The sequence below is a fragment of the Lipophrys pholis genome (assembly GCF_963383615.2).
Source record: "Lipophrys pholis genome assembly, chromosome: 11".
NCBI classification, from domain to species: domain Eukaryota; kingdom Metazoa; phylum Chordata; class Actinopteri; order Blenniiformes; family Blenniidae; genus Lipophrys; species Lipophrys pholis.
In genome coordinates this window covers 28,038,658-28,054,267 of record NC_137631.1, presented here as the reverse complement: position 1 = coordinate 28,054,267, position 15,610 = coordinate 28,038,658, and the positions used below count along the sequence as shown (strand labels likewise).

The 15,610-nt window shown below is 44.2% G+C and overlaps 1 protein-coding gene across 1 annotated transcript in view; it reads right to left on the bottom strand.

The window, feature by feature from the left end:
- b4galnt4a (beta-1,4-N-acetyl-galactosaminyl transferase 4a) overlaps positions 1–13,995 on the bottom strand; it is a gene marked incomplete at its 3' end in the record, with an annotated part of 179,582 nt that extends 165,587 nt beyond the window's left edge. The window contains exon 1 of the mRNA XM_080474399.1: positions 13,839–13,995. Within this exon, the coding sequence (XP_080330525.1) occupies positions 13,839–13,980 (142 nt within the window). The 5' untranslated portion in view covers positions 13,981–13,995. The remainder of the gene's footprint in view (positions 1–13,838) is intronic.
- Between the last annotated feature and the right edge of the window lie 1,615 nt (positions 13,996–15,610).

The window sequence follows — 15,610 nt, the reverse complement described above, 5'->3', positions numbered from 1 at the left end:
AAAAACAACAAAAAAACAAAAACCATCTAACAAAGCTTATTACAATGCAACCAACACCTCTTTTCTCCAAGAAGTCATCCTCTTCTGTCTCTAATGTTTATCTGTCCCTCTCCTCTGATCCTTTCTGGCTCTTTGTTGCAAGCCGGCGCAGCCTCGGGGAGAGGTGACCTTTTCCATTAACCACCACTACAGAAAGCTCATTCTGAGCAGCGGGGAGCGCGCAGACACACAGTCTTTGATGATTGATTGAAATCCTGCAGGGTCCGGATCGCTTACAGTAAAGCAACACCAGAGCTGATACAGCCCGACGCTGCATAGAAACCCTATGAAAGGAAATCCTCCAGCAGAGGTGGGGAGTAGAGAGCGGAACCGAGCCGGAGCAAGTGGGTGGTGGGGGGCTGACAAATCCCCATCATAACAGGGATCACCACCGTCTACAATCGATACTCCCACCTGACACCTGTCTCTCCGGGCCTCGCTCTTTTCCTTTGTTTTCAATGCGGCGGGCCGACTTTCCGCTTTCTGATTCAGACTCCCCTCCTCTGCGTCTCCCAGCAGTGTCCCAGTAAATTGGCCAAATTGTGCGGCTTTTATGAGTCTCAACAGAGGGAAATTGGTCTTAATTAAATCTTAATGACATTGTTTAACAATGTGATTGCCACATTATTAGATATCCCCTGCTGTAAAAAGCCAGACACACCTGAACGCACACCGAGGTACAGTGCAAACGGATCACAACAACTGTAGGTGTTGATGGGCCGGGGTTACCATTAGAGAGGCACCAATACCACTTTTTAAAAGAAAGAGTACAAGTTCAAGTACTAACCTTTAGCTACTTGCCAGTACCGAGTACTTATTAAATGCCATTAATGCCTAATTCATACTCCATACTGTCACAGCCGGACTCAGAGGAAGGACAAAGTGTGGAGACCACACGTGGCAAATTAAAGATAAATGAAAAGTAAAAAAAAAATTTAATATGTCGCCAGTTTATCAATCATGTGTGTAGCGAATGGATGTGTGATGGTGTAAAACAAAGTACCTCAACCGAGGAACCCCCCCGAAGTACCGGCGACAGCACCGGTATATAAAGGGGAGCAGTCGACCCGGGTGTAAGCCGTCATGGCCGACAGGCCACGCCCCCAACTCCGAGCAGTCAACTAAAAAGGTCCTGCGGCCCGGGAGCTTTCATAATACACAAACGATGAGGCAAAAAGCTAACGTGGCACCGCGAACCACCTCGTCACTACGTCGACGCTACACCCAACTCCAACGTCAGAGCAGAGCGTAGCGGCGAACTCCACACTGCGCTATGTAGACTGTTGACAGGGGGACTGAGCTCAATGTAATGAGTGTATCATACTTCATCATCATACTTTAATCCTGTTTAGCATGTAGCATCGCTCGTGCTTGCGCCCCCATAACTATTTAGCATGTAGCATGTAGCACTAGCGGGCGAACTGGGATTCACCTCTTCTTGATGTTTCGGCAGATCATTGTTGACGTTACGCCTTCGCTCCTGCTTTGTTGCGCGCGACGTTGCCAACGTATGACGTCGCGTAGCATTGGTCGTATCGGGAATGCCGGTACCTCCAGTGACCACGAGTCACAGCCACATCCGCTCCCACCTGTTGGCGTGAGAAGGGCATCCTTCTTCGGCCCCGTCACTCCTCCCCAAATGTTTTCTCCCCCTCCTCCTCCCCTCACAGCGAGCGTGCCAGCGGGCAGACAGTGCCATCATTCAGCCGCTTCCTCTTCTGCTTGGCTAAACACTGGGCCTAAAGTGCAGACGGCAGCGAGAGCGGGGAGGTGTGCACCTCACAGACAAACAAACTACACCGCACGCGCGCGCACACACACACACACACACACACACACACACACACACACACACACACACACACACACACACACACACACACACACACACACACACACACACACACACACGTTTTGAAAAAAAAAGAAAAAACATCTCAGCCTCACTCACTTTTTCTCACACACACTGACAAATCTCCTGCGGCAAAGCGGTGGCGGCGGGCCAGGACTCTCATCTGCATGGGGGCAGAGCCGGTACCTTGATGCCGGCTCGTTAGGCCGGCCAACACAAATTTCATTAACCCCGAGGTTAACACACTCTGGGACTCCTGTTTTTCCGAAAGCTTTCTACTGACCTCCCAACCCGCCCTATCTTCATTTCTCAATCCCGCATACGTCCACATGGGCTAATCTTACGCGCAACACTCAAGAGTCACAAAGTGCCTTGTTGGTCTGTGAGTGAGAGAGAGAGAGAGAGAGAGAGAGAGAGAGAGAGAGAGAGAGAGAGAGAGAGAGAGAGAGAAAAAATAAAAAGAAATCTTGCTTATTGCAAGTTTCCTCTGCTTTTTCAGACTGATGCAAATGTGACACCACGTGATTTCATTTAAATGGTTTTAAATTGCAGAATTGGTGATGTAGGGCTACTTTCAAAGCAGGGGCACCATTGATGAAATAAAATCGTGCTTTAAAGCAACGGGGCAGCATTTCTATTGATGTATTAGGACATGGAGTACTGCGTACTCAAGGTGACTCATATACATTAGGTGGTGTTTTGGCACAAACGTGTTATATTTGATGGATTCTGAGGAATCACAGTGTGTGTCTCCTTTGCATGTGCCAAAATCCACAACCGCCACCGAGTGGCTCAGCCAGGATCACTTTGTGTACGCTCCTGGACTTCATACAGATGAGTTGTCACACAGTCAGTTTACCGTGACACGGTGCAATATTTCTTACTCGTTTTCCTGTTAAGTTATTACTTCACTGTTAAATACCTCCAGTGCTTTTTCTTTTTTTTAAATCTCCATACCTGCTGCTGTAAAATATTCTTGCACATTCTTACTTTGCACTGCTTGATTCGAACTTCAGTCATAGGTTTATTGCATATTGTGTTTCTTTTTCTCTAGAGGGTGTATTGTATATATATGTGGGATGACTAAAGTACAATCTAATCTAATTTAATCTAACCTCCTTCATTGTAGTGCAGGGGTGTCAAAACATACAGAGGCCTGAGGGCCAAAAGCGGCCCACAAGAGGCTCCAATCCGGCCAAACCACCAAGAACATGATAAACATTTCGAATAGAACATTGATTTTTCTTTTTTTTTTCAGGGTCATATTATGCAGCTTTTCAACACTTTCACATGGGTCTCGTTGGTCCAAGCACCTTGCATGTATGTAGGTTTATCGCCCCCAAATCCAGCTTCTCTTTGATTTTCCTCCATTTGATTTTGAAGCTGCATTCAGAATCTGCTGTGTCTGTGTGAGCTGGACTGGCTCCGCCCACACATGCCCATCTTGGGAAGAGGAGGAAGTACTTCCTCTCGTGGCGCCATGTGCCAGAGCAGAGCTGCCTAATTGTGGGAGGAGCCAAAGGGAGGGCCTATCTTGATTGGCTGAGCCCCCGATGACACTATATAGGGTTTGATTGTTGGCATGGGGACGATAATTACTGTTAGGAAACCATTAGAAAGTTAATTTTGCACAATATGAGCCCTTTAAGAGGAGCAATACTGAGAGTCGAGCTGGGATATCATGATGTTGCTGTGAAGGCTGGCCACCACCTCAGTAAAGTGAAACGTGTCAGTAAAAACCATCCTTCCACACTCATATGTCGTTTAAAAAATAACACTATGCTAAAGTAAGAAACAGCAAAGTCAGCATAATTCATCTACCTTGTTGCAATCAAACTAGTCTCAAGGCCATGTTGTCAGGGTAACTTTGTAAAAACATGCTGACTATTCACTGTATTTAGCACCGGAATGTATGTTGAGAATGTAGTCATGTTCTGTAATAATTTAACTTTCAACACGCGAAAGGCTTTGGCACAACAAAGAAACACTTTGAAAAGTCAAATCTATAGGTTAATACGGCACTAATTTGCCGGTATGTCCTACTGGCGAATGGAATCGTGCTGAATGTGGACACTTGAAGTACAATTCGACGCCCCTGGTGTACATGCATGCCATCTGCCTAAATCCACAAACGTAACCACGGCACCGCCGGGTGCCTCAGATCATTTTCTGTACTTTCCTGCACTTCCTACAGACGGGATGTCACACGGTTTATTCACTTCAGTCCTGAGATCAAGATGTTTGCCCTCGCCTCTGCTTCTCGGTGAAATCCCCCTCGTGACGGTCGCATGTCAAAGGGGAAGTGACTTAACAGGAAACCACTTACTTAACATTTTCTAACTACACGTCACAGTTTGTGTACCTAATGTTCATGTAATGCTCCAGTTAGAGCACACAATGCCGAAACATCAAACGAAAGACGAGCGTCTCACTTGAAAGCAGCCGATTATAGTCATGTACGAATTAAGGATAAAAATATAGCGAATGCATATATGCATAAGGGGAATGTGAGGTATGAACCCACGCTGTTGTTTCTGCCTCCACCGTGCGGCTCCTGCTACACGGAGGTTCCAGTGCGAGTTGTTGTGGGGAGCGTCGTTCATCCTCGCTGTGAGAGACGGAGATTTACCGGGTTGGTCAGATAAGCTTTGGGGCAGATTCATAGTTGAGCCGGTGGCAGTCCCAACCCCGGCTCCCCTGACGCAAGCTCAACATAAACTGCACAGTTTTTATGACGCGGCACCAAATCCAATGCCCTCAAACGAAGCGACTGTTTCATTCTTTCAGAGCCTGGATGATATTTTTATTGATAGGGAATGTAGTTTTAAAAGATCCAGGTCTCTGCAGCAATAACTTCCATCAGAAATTAGAATTATGAGCCTCTTTCGTTCCAGAAAATATTTCTCTTCAAGTCAACTGATGTGTCTCCACGGGAATATATAGATAGATAGATGGATGGATGGATGGATGGATGGATGGATGGATGGATGGATGGATGGATGGATGGATGGATGGATGGATGGATGGATGGATGGATGGATGGATGGATAGATGGATAGATAGATAGATAGATAGATAGATAGATAGATAGATAGATAGATAGATAGATAGATAGATAGATAGATAGATAGATAGATAGATAGATAGATGTTCTTATCTGATTAACAGAGCTCTTCCTCTCTGGTATTAACTCGTCACTAGCACATGGGAATTATTTCAAATGAAAACGCAAAACACTTGGGAATCTGTTTATATGACAAACATGTTCGGAGCCATTGAACGTGCAACTTTTTGAGGACGGCTCCCAAGATGGAACTTTTTAACAACGCCCCGACTCTTATCGTGTAAACGGGTGAAGAGGCAACTCTCTGGAAAATGCTGCTACTGCTCACGCTCACCACGGCAATAAAAGAAGAAAAGAAGTGTTTTTTTGGTGTCTGTGTACACGACGCTGAAAACACAACTTTCTGAATACAGGTCCCAAGGTGGAGCTTTTTGAAAACGCGCCGACTCCGTCTCTGTTGAAAAGGCAACTTTTCGGAAATGCTGCTACTCTGCCTGCCGCCCCGCAGCCAAAGCAACTGGTTCTTCTGCACATGCTCAGTCGACGGACAATCAGAACAAAGTCTCCTCCAGAGTGTCGTGACTCCCTGTCCATATTCTCCTCGGACTTGGTACTTTTATTTTGACAGTCACCGGACTAACAATCACAACTCGGTTGTCTGTCCACTAGAACGTCCTTGTATTCCCAATGTTAATGTGTATAGGGTATTGTTCTCTGTGTGCATGTGTCTTTACAAAAACAGCCAGCAGCACCCACTAATGGCCCGGCATGCTGACTACATCATTTTCAAAAACGTTGCCATGGAAACGTCAAACTTTTATGAAACGAAAATGCAAAAATGATGCGTTTTCACTTGAAGACTTGCCTTGCAAACTGGGTCTAAGATGTGAAACGTGATTGAGTTGGTTATTGTGTTCTCCTACTATTACCAACGACCTAAAGTGCAGCTGCATCACTCACCAATACATGGAGGTAATTGATGATATTCATTGTTACATGAATAAATGATGACGTGAAAAGATGCTGTGCTCATGTTTAAGCACGCACACACACACACACACAAACATACACTTTTGTTTTTCCCAGAATGAATAAGAGTATTTGAAAATGAGCTTTTTATAAAATTCATTGCTAATAGTTTGAAAAGTCGAGTACCTGGAGGAAGTCCTCACACACAGAAAGGCCCGCCGTATTTGAACCCGTGAACTTCTTGATGTGAGGCAAGAGCACTCCCCACTGCCCCATCGTGCCACCCACCACAAAGAATTGGTTAAAAAAAAAAGATTTTGACAAACTCCAGATGGTGTATCTAGTGATTGGACACTTTGACCAAAGAAATAGTGGCTAATGAGAGGAATTTTAGTTTTTGTTTTAAAACATACAAAGTGTGTTTATTGACAGTGAGAAGAATTAGACACACACACACACACACACACACACACACACACACACACACACACACACACACACACACACACACACACACGCAGAGGTGGTGTCTATTACCATTTTGCCAGAAGAGTGATCCTGACTGAGGTAAAGCTGACCGACCGTGAGAACCACCGGAGCTAAAATTAGGGAAAATGACATCGAGGGGCACGGTTACCATGACAGCCAGTCAGCCCGAGGCTGTTGTTTTCCGAGAGACAACAACAAGCCAACTTTAACACCCGAGTGAGGCAAAATCTAAAACCTCTGAATGTGGACGTGTGAGTAACTCGTTTCACTTTCCTCCCCAGAGATATTAATACAATGACTCTGCATCCACCAGTTCTGTCTCTTTTTATTTTTAGACTCCCCCGCTCGATATTCGAGGCGTCCGCGGCATCCTCACAATCCTACAAACACACTGGTCCTGATGAAAATAAGCCCGTACAAACACACGCTCCTCTCCCATATGTCGTCTCCATGGGCAACCGAGCAGCCAGCCTGTCGATCCCCCGGAGACTTCCCCTCATCCCGTCAGAGTGGTCCTGTGTGTGTGTGTGTGTGTGTGTGTGTGTGTGTGTGTGTGTGTGTGTGTGTGTGTGTGTGTGTGTGTGTCTGTTTTACACTGTTTTTGCAAGTACAGCCAACACATTGGTGTGTTTGTGTGGGGGCGGCAATGCACATGTGTGTTCCTCTACGTGTATAATCAGAGTTAATGAATGGAGGCCTGTATGCAGGAGCCAGTCGTCGTCCTCCTCCTCCTCCTCCTCCTCCTCCTCCTCCTCCTCCTCAGAAGACCTGTTGATGCTGGAAAACAGGGGGGCTGCTGTACGACTGGGTGGCACCACATAGATGTGGCACTCATCTAATATGCGCCGCGGCACCGCCTGCCAGCACACTTCCTCATTGATATTCAGACTCAATAAGCCCCGTCTGGCCGACAGAGAACTATCTAATTACACCTTTTTGGCTTCCCCGTCACTAAAGGCGTAACAGCTACCTTTAGCTTTTCAGCAAACATGAATAAACGCTATAAACAGTTATAATTATATATCTTTTGCCTTATTTGTAAACAAGGAAGCGAAGCAGGTTAAGTTGCCCGATTGTTGCACTGTATTCTTTACAAAACGTCTTTAGTTGGGTTCTGTTGTACTCCATCATTGTAAGAGCGCTTTGAGATGTTTGTTGATGTGATTTAGCGCTTTACAAATAAAATTGAATTGAATTGAATTGAATTGAATTTAGTAGCATCCAACATGATTTTTCTCCCCTCAATTTAGTTTTCAGCACAAATAAGACTAAATGCATGTTGTTGTTTTTTTTACAGAAATATAAGTGTTGATTGTTTCATCAAAAATAAGTAGAAAAAAATGCCGCACAAGCAAATTCATTCATTCCGTTTGGTTCTGGTTCTGCTTCTTGGTTCTGCAATTATATAATTTTTTTGGGTTGTTCTATTATTAGCTTTTATTTATCTATTTTAACTTTTATTTTATTGCAATTCCAGCTCTTCTGGCTGTTTTAGCTGCTATACCATCTTTAACATGATTTCAGCCGGGATATTGGACCATGTTTAAAGATCAGTGTGGAATACAAATTCAATAACAATGAAAACACGTTTGTTTACATAGAATTTTATAAAGGCTACATGGAGCCGATACAGAGGAGCTGAAGAGCCACAAGTGGCTCCAGAGCCGCAGGTTATAAACTGTATATCACTGTAAACGCTGCTTTCTTTCCTCTAAGATTGTGTGACACTGAACAAACCATGATTTTATTTTGTCTTAACTTTTTTTTAACCGCATCCAACACCTGCATCCAACACTTTGCCCAGAATATAATAAAGTAGCATCATCTGCAAACAGAATACATTTTAGTACAGGGATGAAAATCTATCTATCTATCTATCTATCTATCTATCTATCTATCTATCTATCTATCTATCTATCTATCTATCTATCTATCTATCTATCTATCTATCTATCTATCTATCTATCTATCTATCCATCTATCTATCTATCTATCGATAGATAGAGCTATAGATAGCTATGAAGATAGATTTATTTATGTATTTATTATGTTTTTAATATTATATGATATTCCTACTGTATACATTTTATTATATAAAACTATACATTTTAAATACATGAATATAATTAAATAAGATGAGTATCAAACATTGAAGAGGGGGTAGGATTAGTTTTACTACCTCCTCTTTTCAGGACGTCAAGTAGCTATACAGTAGGATGTATATATGTATGTATGCATGTTTCTAAGTATGTGTGTATGTATAGTCAAATATAGATTATATTTTTTGTGCAAATACGTTTTTTAAATACATAAAATACAAATGTATTTATTTATATTAGCAAAAAGGGGTTTGTATAGGAATATTTATCTACATATATGAGTGATTGCACACCGATTTGTTGCCTGAAATTAATTAATAAAATGAAAAATGCAAAAATGAGATAAAGTGTTTGATATATAAGACAAATAGTTTTGGTCCGAGGACCGACCCCTGAGGTACACCGCATTTTATATAAGATTCTGATTTGACATTATTTATCTGCATACTGCTTTCTATTTTCTACTTAAGTAAAAATCCACTGATGTTTGAGCACCACTATAGTGTGATCTATTGTTTTGAAACCCTCAACATGTTTCTATGCTTTTCTTAATGTCTCCTTGCTGCCGCTTGGCCCGTAAAATACTGCATAACAGAACCAGTTCTCGATTAACCCACCTGGTAAAATAAAAGTGAAATGACGAGACGAGATGAGACTCAAATTCAACGAAAACAATGAAAATAGTTCCATGTCTTCCTCGAGGTCAGCGGCTCGACATGATGAACATAACTCAAACCTTCGGACTTATCAGGGCCCAAACAGTCTTGTTTTATATATTTCACTTCACAAACAAGTGTTGATCCGTTCAATCCGTCTGTGATTGGGTATTTCCTTTCCAGCGTTTCGCTTTAACGGCACACAAAAGGTGAGCGAAGTGTCCGTCACTATTCAATCACCAGTCCATCACACACTTCCGCCCTGTACTGAATTATTTAGCGGGAGAAAGGGATGGTCCGTTCCCACACAGCCGTGGCCGGCTTAGTGCTCTGAATAACGACGGCTCTGGAACCAAGAACGGGCCCCGACGACGTCTGCCGTGATTGATCCCTCTGAATAACCAACCGCAGAGTAAAAAATGACTGCCTACCACTTCTGAGTAATGACACGTCCGTCAACCTTTTCACAAAAGTATGTAAACAGATGTTAATCATACAGTTTCCAATACATCAACTCTGCGAAACACAAGCGGGACTCGTAATGTTTGCGGGGCGAGATAAAGTTAAAAATGAACGTTCAGAACCATCAGCTCCTTTCCGTTCACTGCGGCGCCCAGATTCTTATCGGACAATCCACAATTCAACCGGAGATATATTTCCGATCACTGTGCTTTTGTCTTTTTCCTGCCACTACCAGGTTTTACACTCCTCATTATTCACGACTAGTCAGACATGGGCTCAGCTGGGCTCTTTGAGCCAAATGTTTATGTTTCTCACAAGTCTGTTGGAAATAAGCCAGCGAGACATTGTCTAGTGTACGAGAAGTAGCAGAGATTTGACTGAGATAAATCTAATTTAATCCAAAATAGGGACAAGGGGAAAATGGAAATGTGATAAATTGCCATTTCATATTCAAATAAGGCAGGACTCGGGCCAAAATTTAAATTACGTTATTACTACCTGCCCCACCTCAGTGCTAAAAATCAATGAAGATATGTGTCTGTGGAAAAGAAAAAAGAAAAACCTGCACGTCTGGTATGAATATTTACACACTTCATAGAGTCCCATTTTCAGTAATAGGCTACATCTCACTTAGAAACGCTTAGTGCGAGAGGGGACATGTTATTCGTAAGAGGTTAAGTAAGTTGCCCTGTTCAGATGCCTGCTAAATGGAAGACAGTCAATTAGATACACAGAGCAGCACAGCACAGCACGACGGCTTCCGTTCGCACCGGTCGGACGGCGAGCGCCTGCCAGAGAAGCCTTGAAGGGGGATTCTTCAAGACGACTGACACACTGAGGCTGCCTCACATTTTGCCGCTGGGCGCTGCGAGTCCATCGCTGTAAACATAGGTACGATACGCCCCGGACACAAAGACACGCTCACAATCACAGCAGCTGCAAGGTCAAGGCCACCAGCGACCATCGAATGCATCACAACGAAGAAACAACAACAACAACAACACAAGCACAGAGAAAATACACAAACGCAGACTGCATAGGTGGCGCCATAGGGCGGGGCTTGGAGGTGATGTAGCTCCGCCTGGAATAACCATATCATTGAGTGGTTATTGTAGATTATTTTTTATATATATATATGTGTGAACACTATAATTTGTTGGCTGGTTAATTAATAAATACACCAATAAAACATGTATTTATTTTTTTTAACTAAAAAGCAGCGTGATGTGATTCAGCCAATCGGTGCAGTGGAAGCATTAACCTTTTAACTTACTACTTCCTGTTATCGAGAGCGCATTTTTCCCGATGACTACGTAACTTACTTATATAAAAATATAATAAAACAATGAGCACTTTTTGCAAAAAAAATAAAAAATCATTGATGCCTTTGCTCTCAACCACAACGGATGGGGAATGCATGATTCGATCCAAAGTGTGACTCTTTCTGGTTATCTCGATGCAGTGCTTATTAATGTCATTAGATCCATTGACCCGAATATTTTTCTTCCAGTGGAGGTTTTGTATAAACGGCAGCATGAGTTAGTGGCCTTTGTTTGTGTGGCTGAAATGAAAACCTGCTGTGTGTTTGGCTTCCTGCTGCTGTTGAGGCTCCATCAAATCTTTGGTCTCAAAACGGACTGGTTGCATAAAAATGTCTTTAAATGCTCTTCCGCTGCTTGATTTTTCTTTGGCCTGTGGGTCAGAAACCCCCAAGAGGCTCCAATCCGGCCAAACTGTCAAAAATGTGTAAAAAGTTTTTCAAAGAAAACATCTATTTTTTTGAAAAACTAATTTCTTTAGAGTCACGGACACAAGACAACACCGAGCTGAGACGTCGGCGAAGTCATGACTTTGTTAAAAAAAAAAAAAACATAATGCAAAAAAGGCAAAACTTTTCTGGACATTTCATTGTATTGTTCACCGTTAAAGATGAGATTATACTCATTCTCGGTCAAAATCGTTTTGTGAAAATTATAGACATTTTCATCACGTCTACTCTGCACCCACAACTGGAAAAATAAATAAATATAGACTTTAAAGTTTAAATTTGTCTTTAATTCCAAAACAATTGAATGAACTGTGACAGGAATTCGTTCATGGAACGTACTTCAGACAGAAGTAAAAGCGTCAGGAACTCTCCGGGCATTCAAGAAATGCATAAAAACTACAAAGTTAAAGTATGAAAATTAGATTTGGACATAAATAATGTGAGATATTTGAGTTGAACAAATGTGAAAATTATGGTTTTGTATATGTATGTTGTGAATATTGTACAGACTTACAAACTTAAACTGGACAAAATACCTGTAAAACAGCAAATATTTAGAAAGTTGGACATTAACAAAATAAAAGACTGATGTAAAGTGATTGTAACGTGACAAAGAGGAAGATTTCATAAGACTGATCTTCTCTTCTACTCCTTTTTATTCAGACTGTCCGATTGGACGTTTTGTTGCGGGGAGTGTATTTTCTTTTTATTATTACTTTTGAATAAAATACATTTTAAAAAATAATAATGATTTTAAATGTCACTTCTCCACCTTCTCAAGGTGAAATCGGACTGCCGCACTAAAAAAGTGTCGGAAGCAAACACTGAACGCAAAGTTAAAACGATTTGTTGGGACTTTAATCTTACAACTCAGTCAACTGCTCTTCCTAAATGAATAAAGTCTATATCTACCCTGTTGCTGGGATCCCCCCCCCCACCCACCACCACCCGCACTCACCACCACCACCAGTGGAGATCAGACACAATGAAATGATCCCTGCATGTCAGTCGTGTGTGAGTGTGTGAGTGTGTGAGTGTCACACACTCCTCAAGGACATCCTAATCACTGGGTATCCTCTTACACAGACAGCTGCGGGAGATACAAGTACACCATCAGCCGGCGTTAAATCTGTGGTCTACAAGATCAGACACTTTTTAGCAGCGTTGTTTGCTTTTGTTGCCGGTTATTTTCTGTAATATTTCCCCCAAACAAACTCCCGGGGAGAGAAGGATCACTGCCAAACCGTAGCAAGAAGAAGCAGCAGGTGAAAATCTGCCATTCACACACACACACACACACACACACACACACACACACACACACACACACACACACACACACACACACACACACACACACGTGCTACACACCCCTTAATATTTTCCCAGGACCGACTGTCGTGCCTGTGACCTTTGACGCTGCCTTCATGAACGGCCCTTTGATTATTAATGTGGAAGGCGAGGGCCTGGCTCCCCGACCCGACCCGAGACGGCGGCGCAGCCTCCAGGAGAAAACTCTAGTTAATTTATGAGACACGCTCCCTCCCGCCGTATCGCTTCCTTCTTCCGGCATATCGGATCCCTCCAAGCGGACTAAACGGAACGCGGCGAGTCGGCGGCGCCGGGACGTTTGTGACGGGACTAATGTTTACAGCCTCGGTGTGTCTGCGGCGTCGACGCATCCCGGACCCTAAAGTGTAATCTTTATTCACACAGGGGTTATTAACTGCTGTCATGCCGACGGTGACAACTTTACGGTTGCCTTATCGTTCTTTATGGCGCTGTAATTTCTACAGATGTCACCCAGAAAATGCTCTTATATTCCTGCAGGAGATTTGTGTACAATGAGACGACTTCACAAGGAGATCTGAGGTTCCCATTGTAAACCTGAACCCCCCCTCCCCACCCACACACCACCACTACAACCTGTACAATCACCCAACAAAAGAGTTGAAGGAACCTCATAACACACCATACTGTATGTGAAATACAGTTTCTTTGTTAGATTCTGAGTTCCTTGAAGTTTCAAAACTTTATATTTGCCAGTTTTTCTCCTGCAAAAGATGCGTTCAGCCCTGATCTTTGTCAAACCACATTTTATGTGACTCTTTTTCTTTTTTTTGACGGATTCATCTTTCTCACCTTTGTGTATATTGCAGACACTTAAATAATGCTTTTTCACTTTTTACTTTTAATGCAAATGCTTAACTTAGTAGTTTTGTGACACTAGTGAATTAAATGCTGACTCGGTTATTTTTAAGACGTTGAAAAAAAATATTCTACCTATGAAATGAGGACAGTTTCGGAACACACCCCATACAGTCACTGCACTAATTGATCTCCTGATGTCTAACAAGTCTTCACTCAGAGGTGAGCCACTGAAGTGACCGAATTCTAACTCTCCAGTATTAAAACTTTGAGGAATCGGAAGCGAACGCACCTTTCCCATAGTTGAAGTGCAGCTTGATGGTCTTGCCCTGGTTGATGTGCAGGTAGGTGAACCACACGGCTGATGTGAGCAGGACCAGCAGCAGCAGGAGCTTGAACTGCTTCCGGATCTTCTTCACGGGGAAGCGCAGCATCCTCGCTGAAACATCCTCCGGTAGCCGCCCGGTTCAGAGTCGAAACGAGTCCAGGAAACAAGCTGTGTGTGTGTGTGTGTGGGGGGGGGGTTCCTGGACTACTCCTAACTGGGACCACCAGCTCTCCCGGTCACACTGAGCGCATCCTGGGAGCGTTAAACAGCCCTGACGCGCGTCTCGTTTCCATCGCATCCACTGCGTAACGGCGGTGCCAAACGCGTCGTTTCCTCTGATCCGGGTCCGAACACCTCTGTGGGAGTCATTGCTTATGAATGCAACCTGGTTTCCCCCCCACACACACCCCTTTTTTTCCCCCCCTTCCAATGAATGGAGAGGCTTGTAAACAGGAGTTTGCAGGGAAAAGGGCTGCGGATCGAAAAGCCGCTAAGTTCCGTTAATAGTGTGACCGAGGGGACAAAATAGCAGTCCGGTGATAATCTACACAAATCCCCGGCAGCTCAAGCCCTCCCTGACACCGCGACGCTGATTATTTTATCGGCTACTCAAGGATCATCCCCGGCCACGGGGTTTTAGCGCAAAGTACCAGAGAGCAAAGAGGAGAAATGTAGTTTCCATGAGGACCGATGGATGAATCTCCACCAGATCCGCGGAAATCAAATCAAATCAAATCAAATCAGACCAGCGGAACCCTGAAATGTAAAGAAGATGAAAAAATAAATAAATAAAACAAAAAAAAAAAAAACAAAAAAAAAAGGTTATGGTGGCAACCAGCCAGGTGTCACAGCCGTGCGCGCTCCATCTATTGTTAAAACACAAAACGGATTCAGGCGAAGCGCGTCCCGGGAGAGGAGGGGCGATCAGCTGTCATCCCCGGAGTAAATATCAACCGATGCGGATCAGAAACTGTGAAAGCTCCATGGCGGCGTGACAAGGCAGGTTATATACTCCCGATTGTCCGACGTGACGCGCAGGCGAGCCGCTCCGGTCCATGTGCTCCTCCACGGCAGGTGCATTTCACCGGAACGAGTCCCCGCTTCATCCGAGCGCCGCGGATCACAGACGGACCGTTAAAGTGATCAGACACTGACGTGTGGGCGCCCGCAGCCCCGTGTTGTTATTCTGTCATGAGCTTCTTCTTTTTTTCCCTCTCTCTCTCTCTCTCTCTCTCTCTCTCTCTCTCTCTCTCTCTCTCTCTCTCTCTCTTCTTCTTCTCCCGGTTAAAGCGCCGCAATAGCGTCGTGGAAGCCGCCTGTCAGCGCGCGCGGAGCCGGGAGGAGAGGCGTGCACGCTCCGGGGAGGCTGCAGCGGAGGAACCAGACGCAAGCTGGAGGACGACCAGCGGAAAACATGCTTTTGTTTTGCTACAATGAAACGCGTAACAGTCTCTCTCTCGCTTTCTCCCCCCCTCTCTCTCTCTCTCTCTCGCTCTCCCTCTCCTCAGTACGCCCATCAATTGAGCGTCTGAACGGCGCAGAGCAACCGAACCTGCGCGCGCGGTGACCGGCGGCCCCCGCATCCAGTGAAAATCCCGCAAACCGCGCAGAGGAGGCGGGACGACGCGGGTCGCCCCCACCGCTGCTCGGTGCTGGTTTGATCCATCATCCAATAGCTGAGCGTAGGATGAAACTTGTTTCGCTCTTTTTTCTACCATCTTCCTTCAGGATCCGGG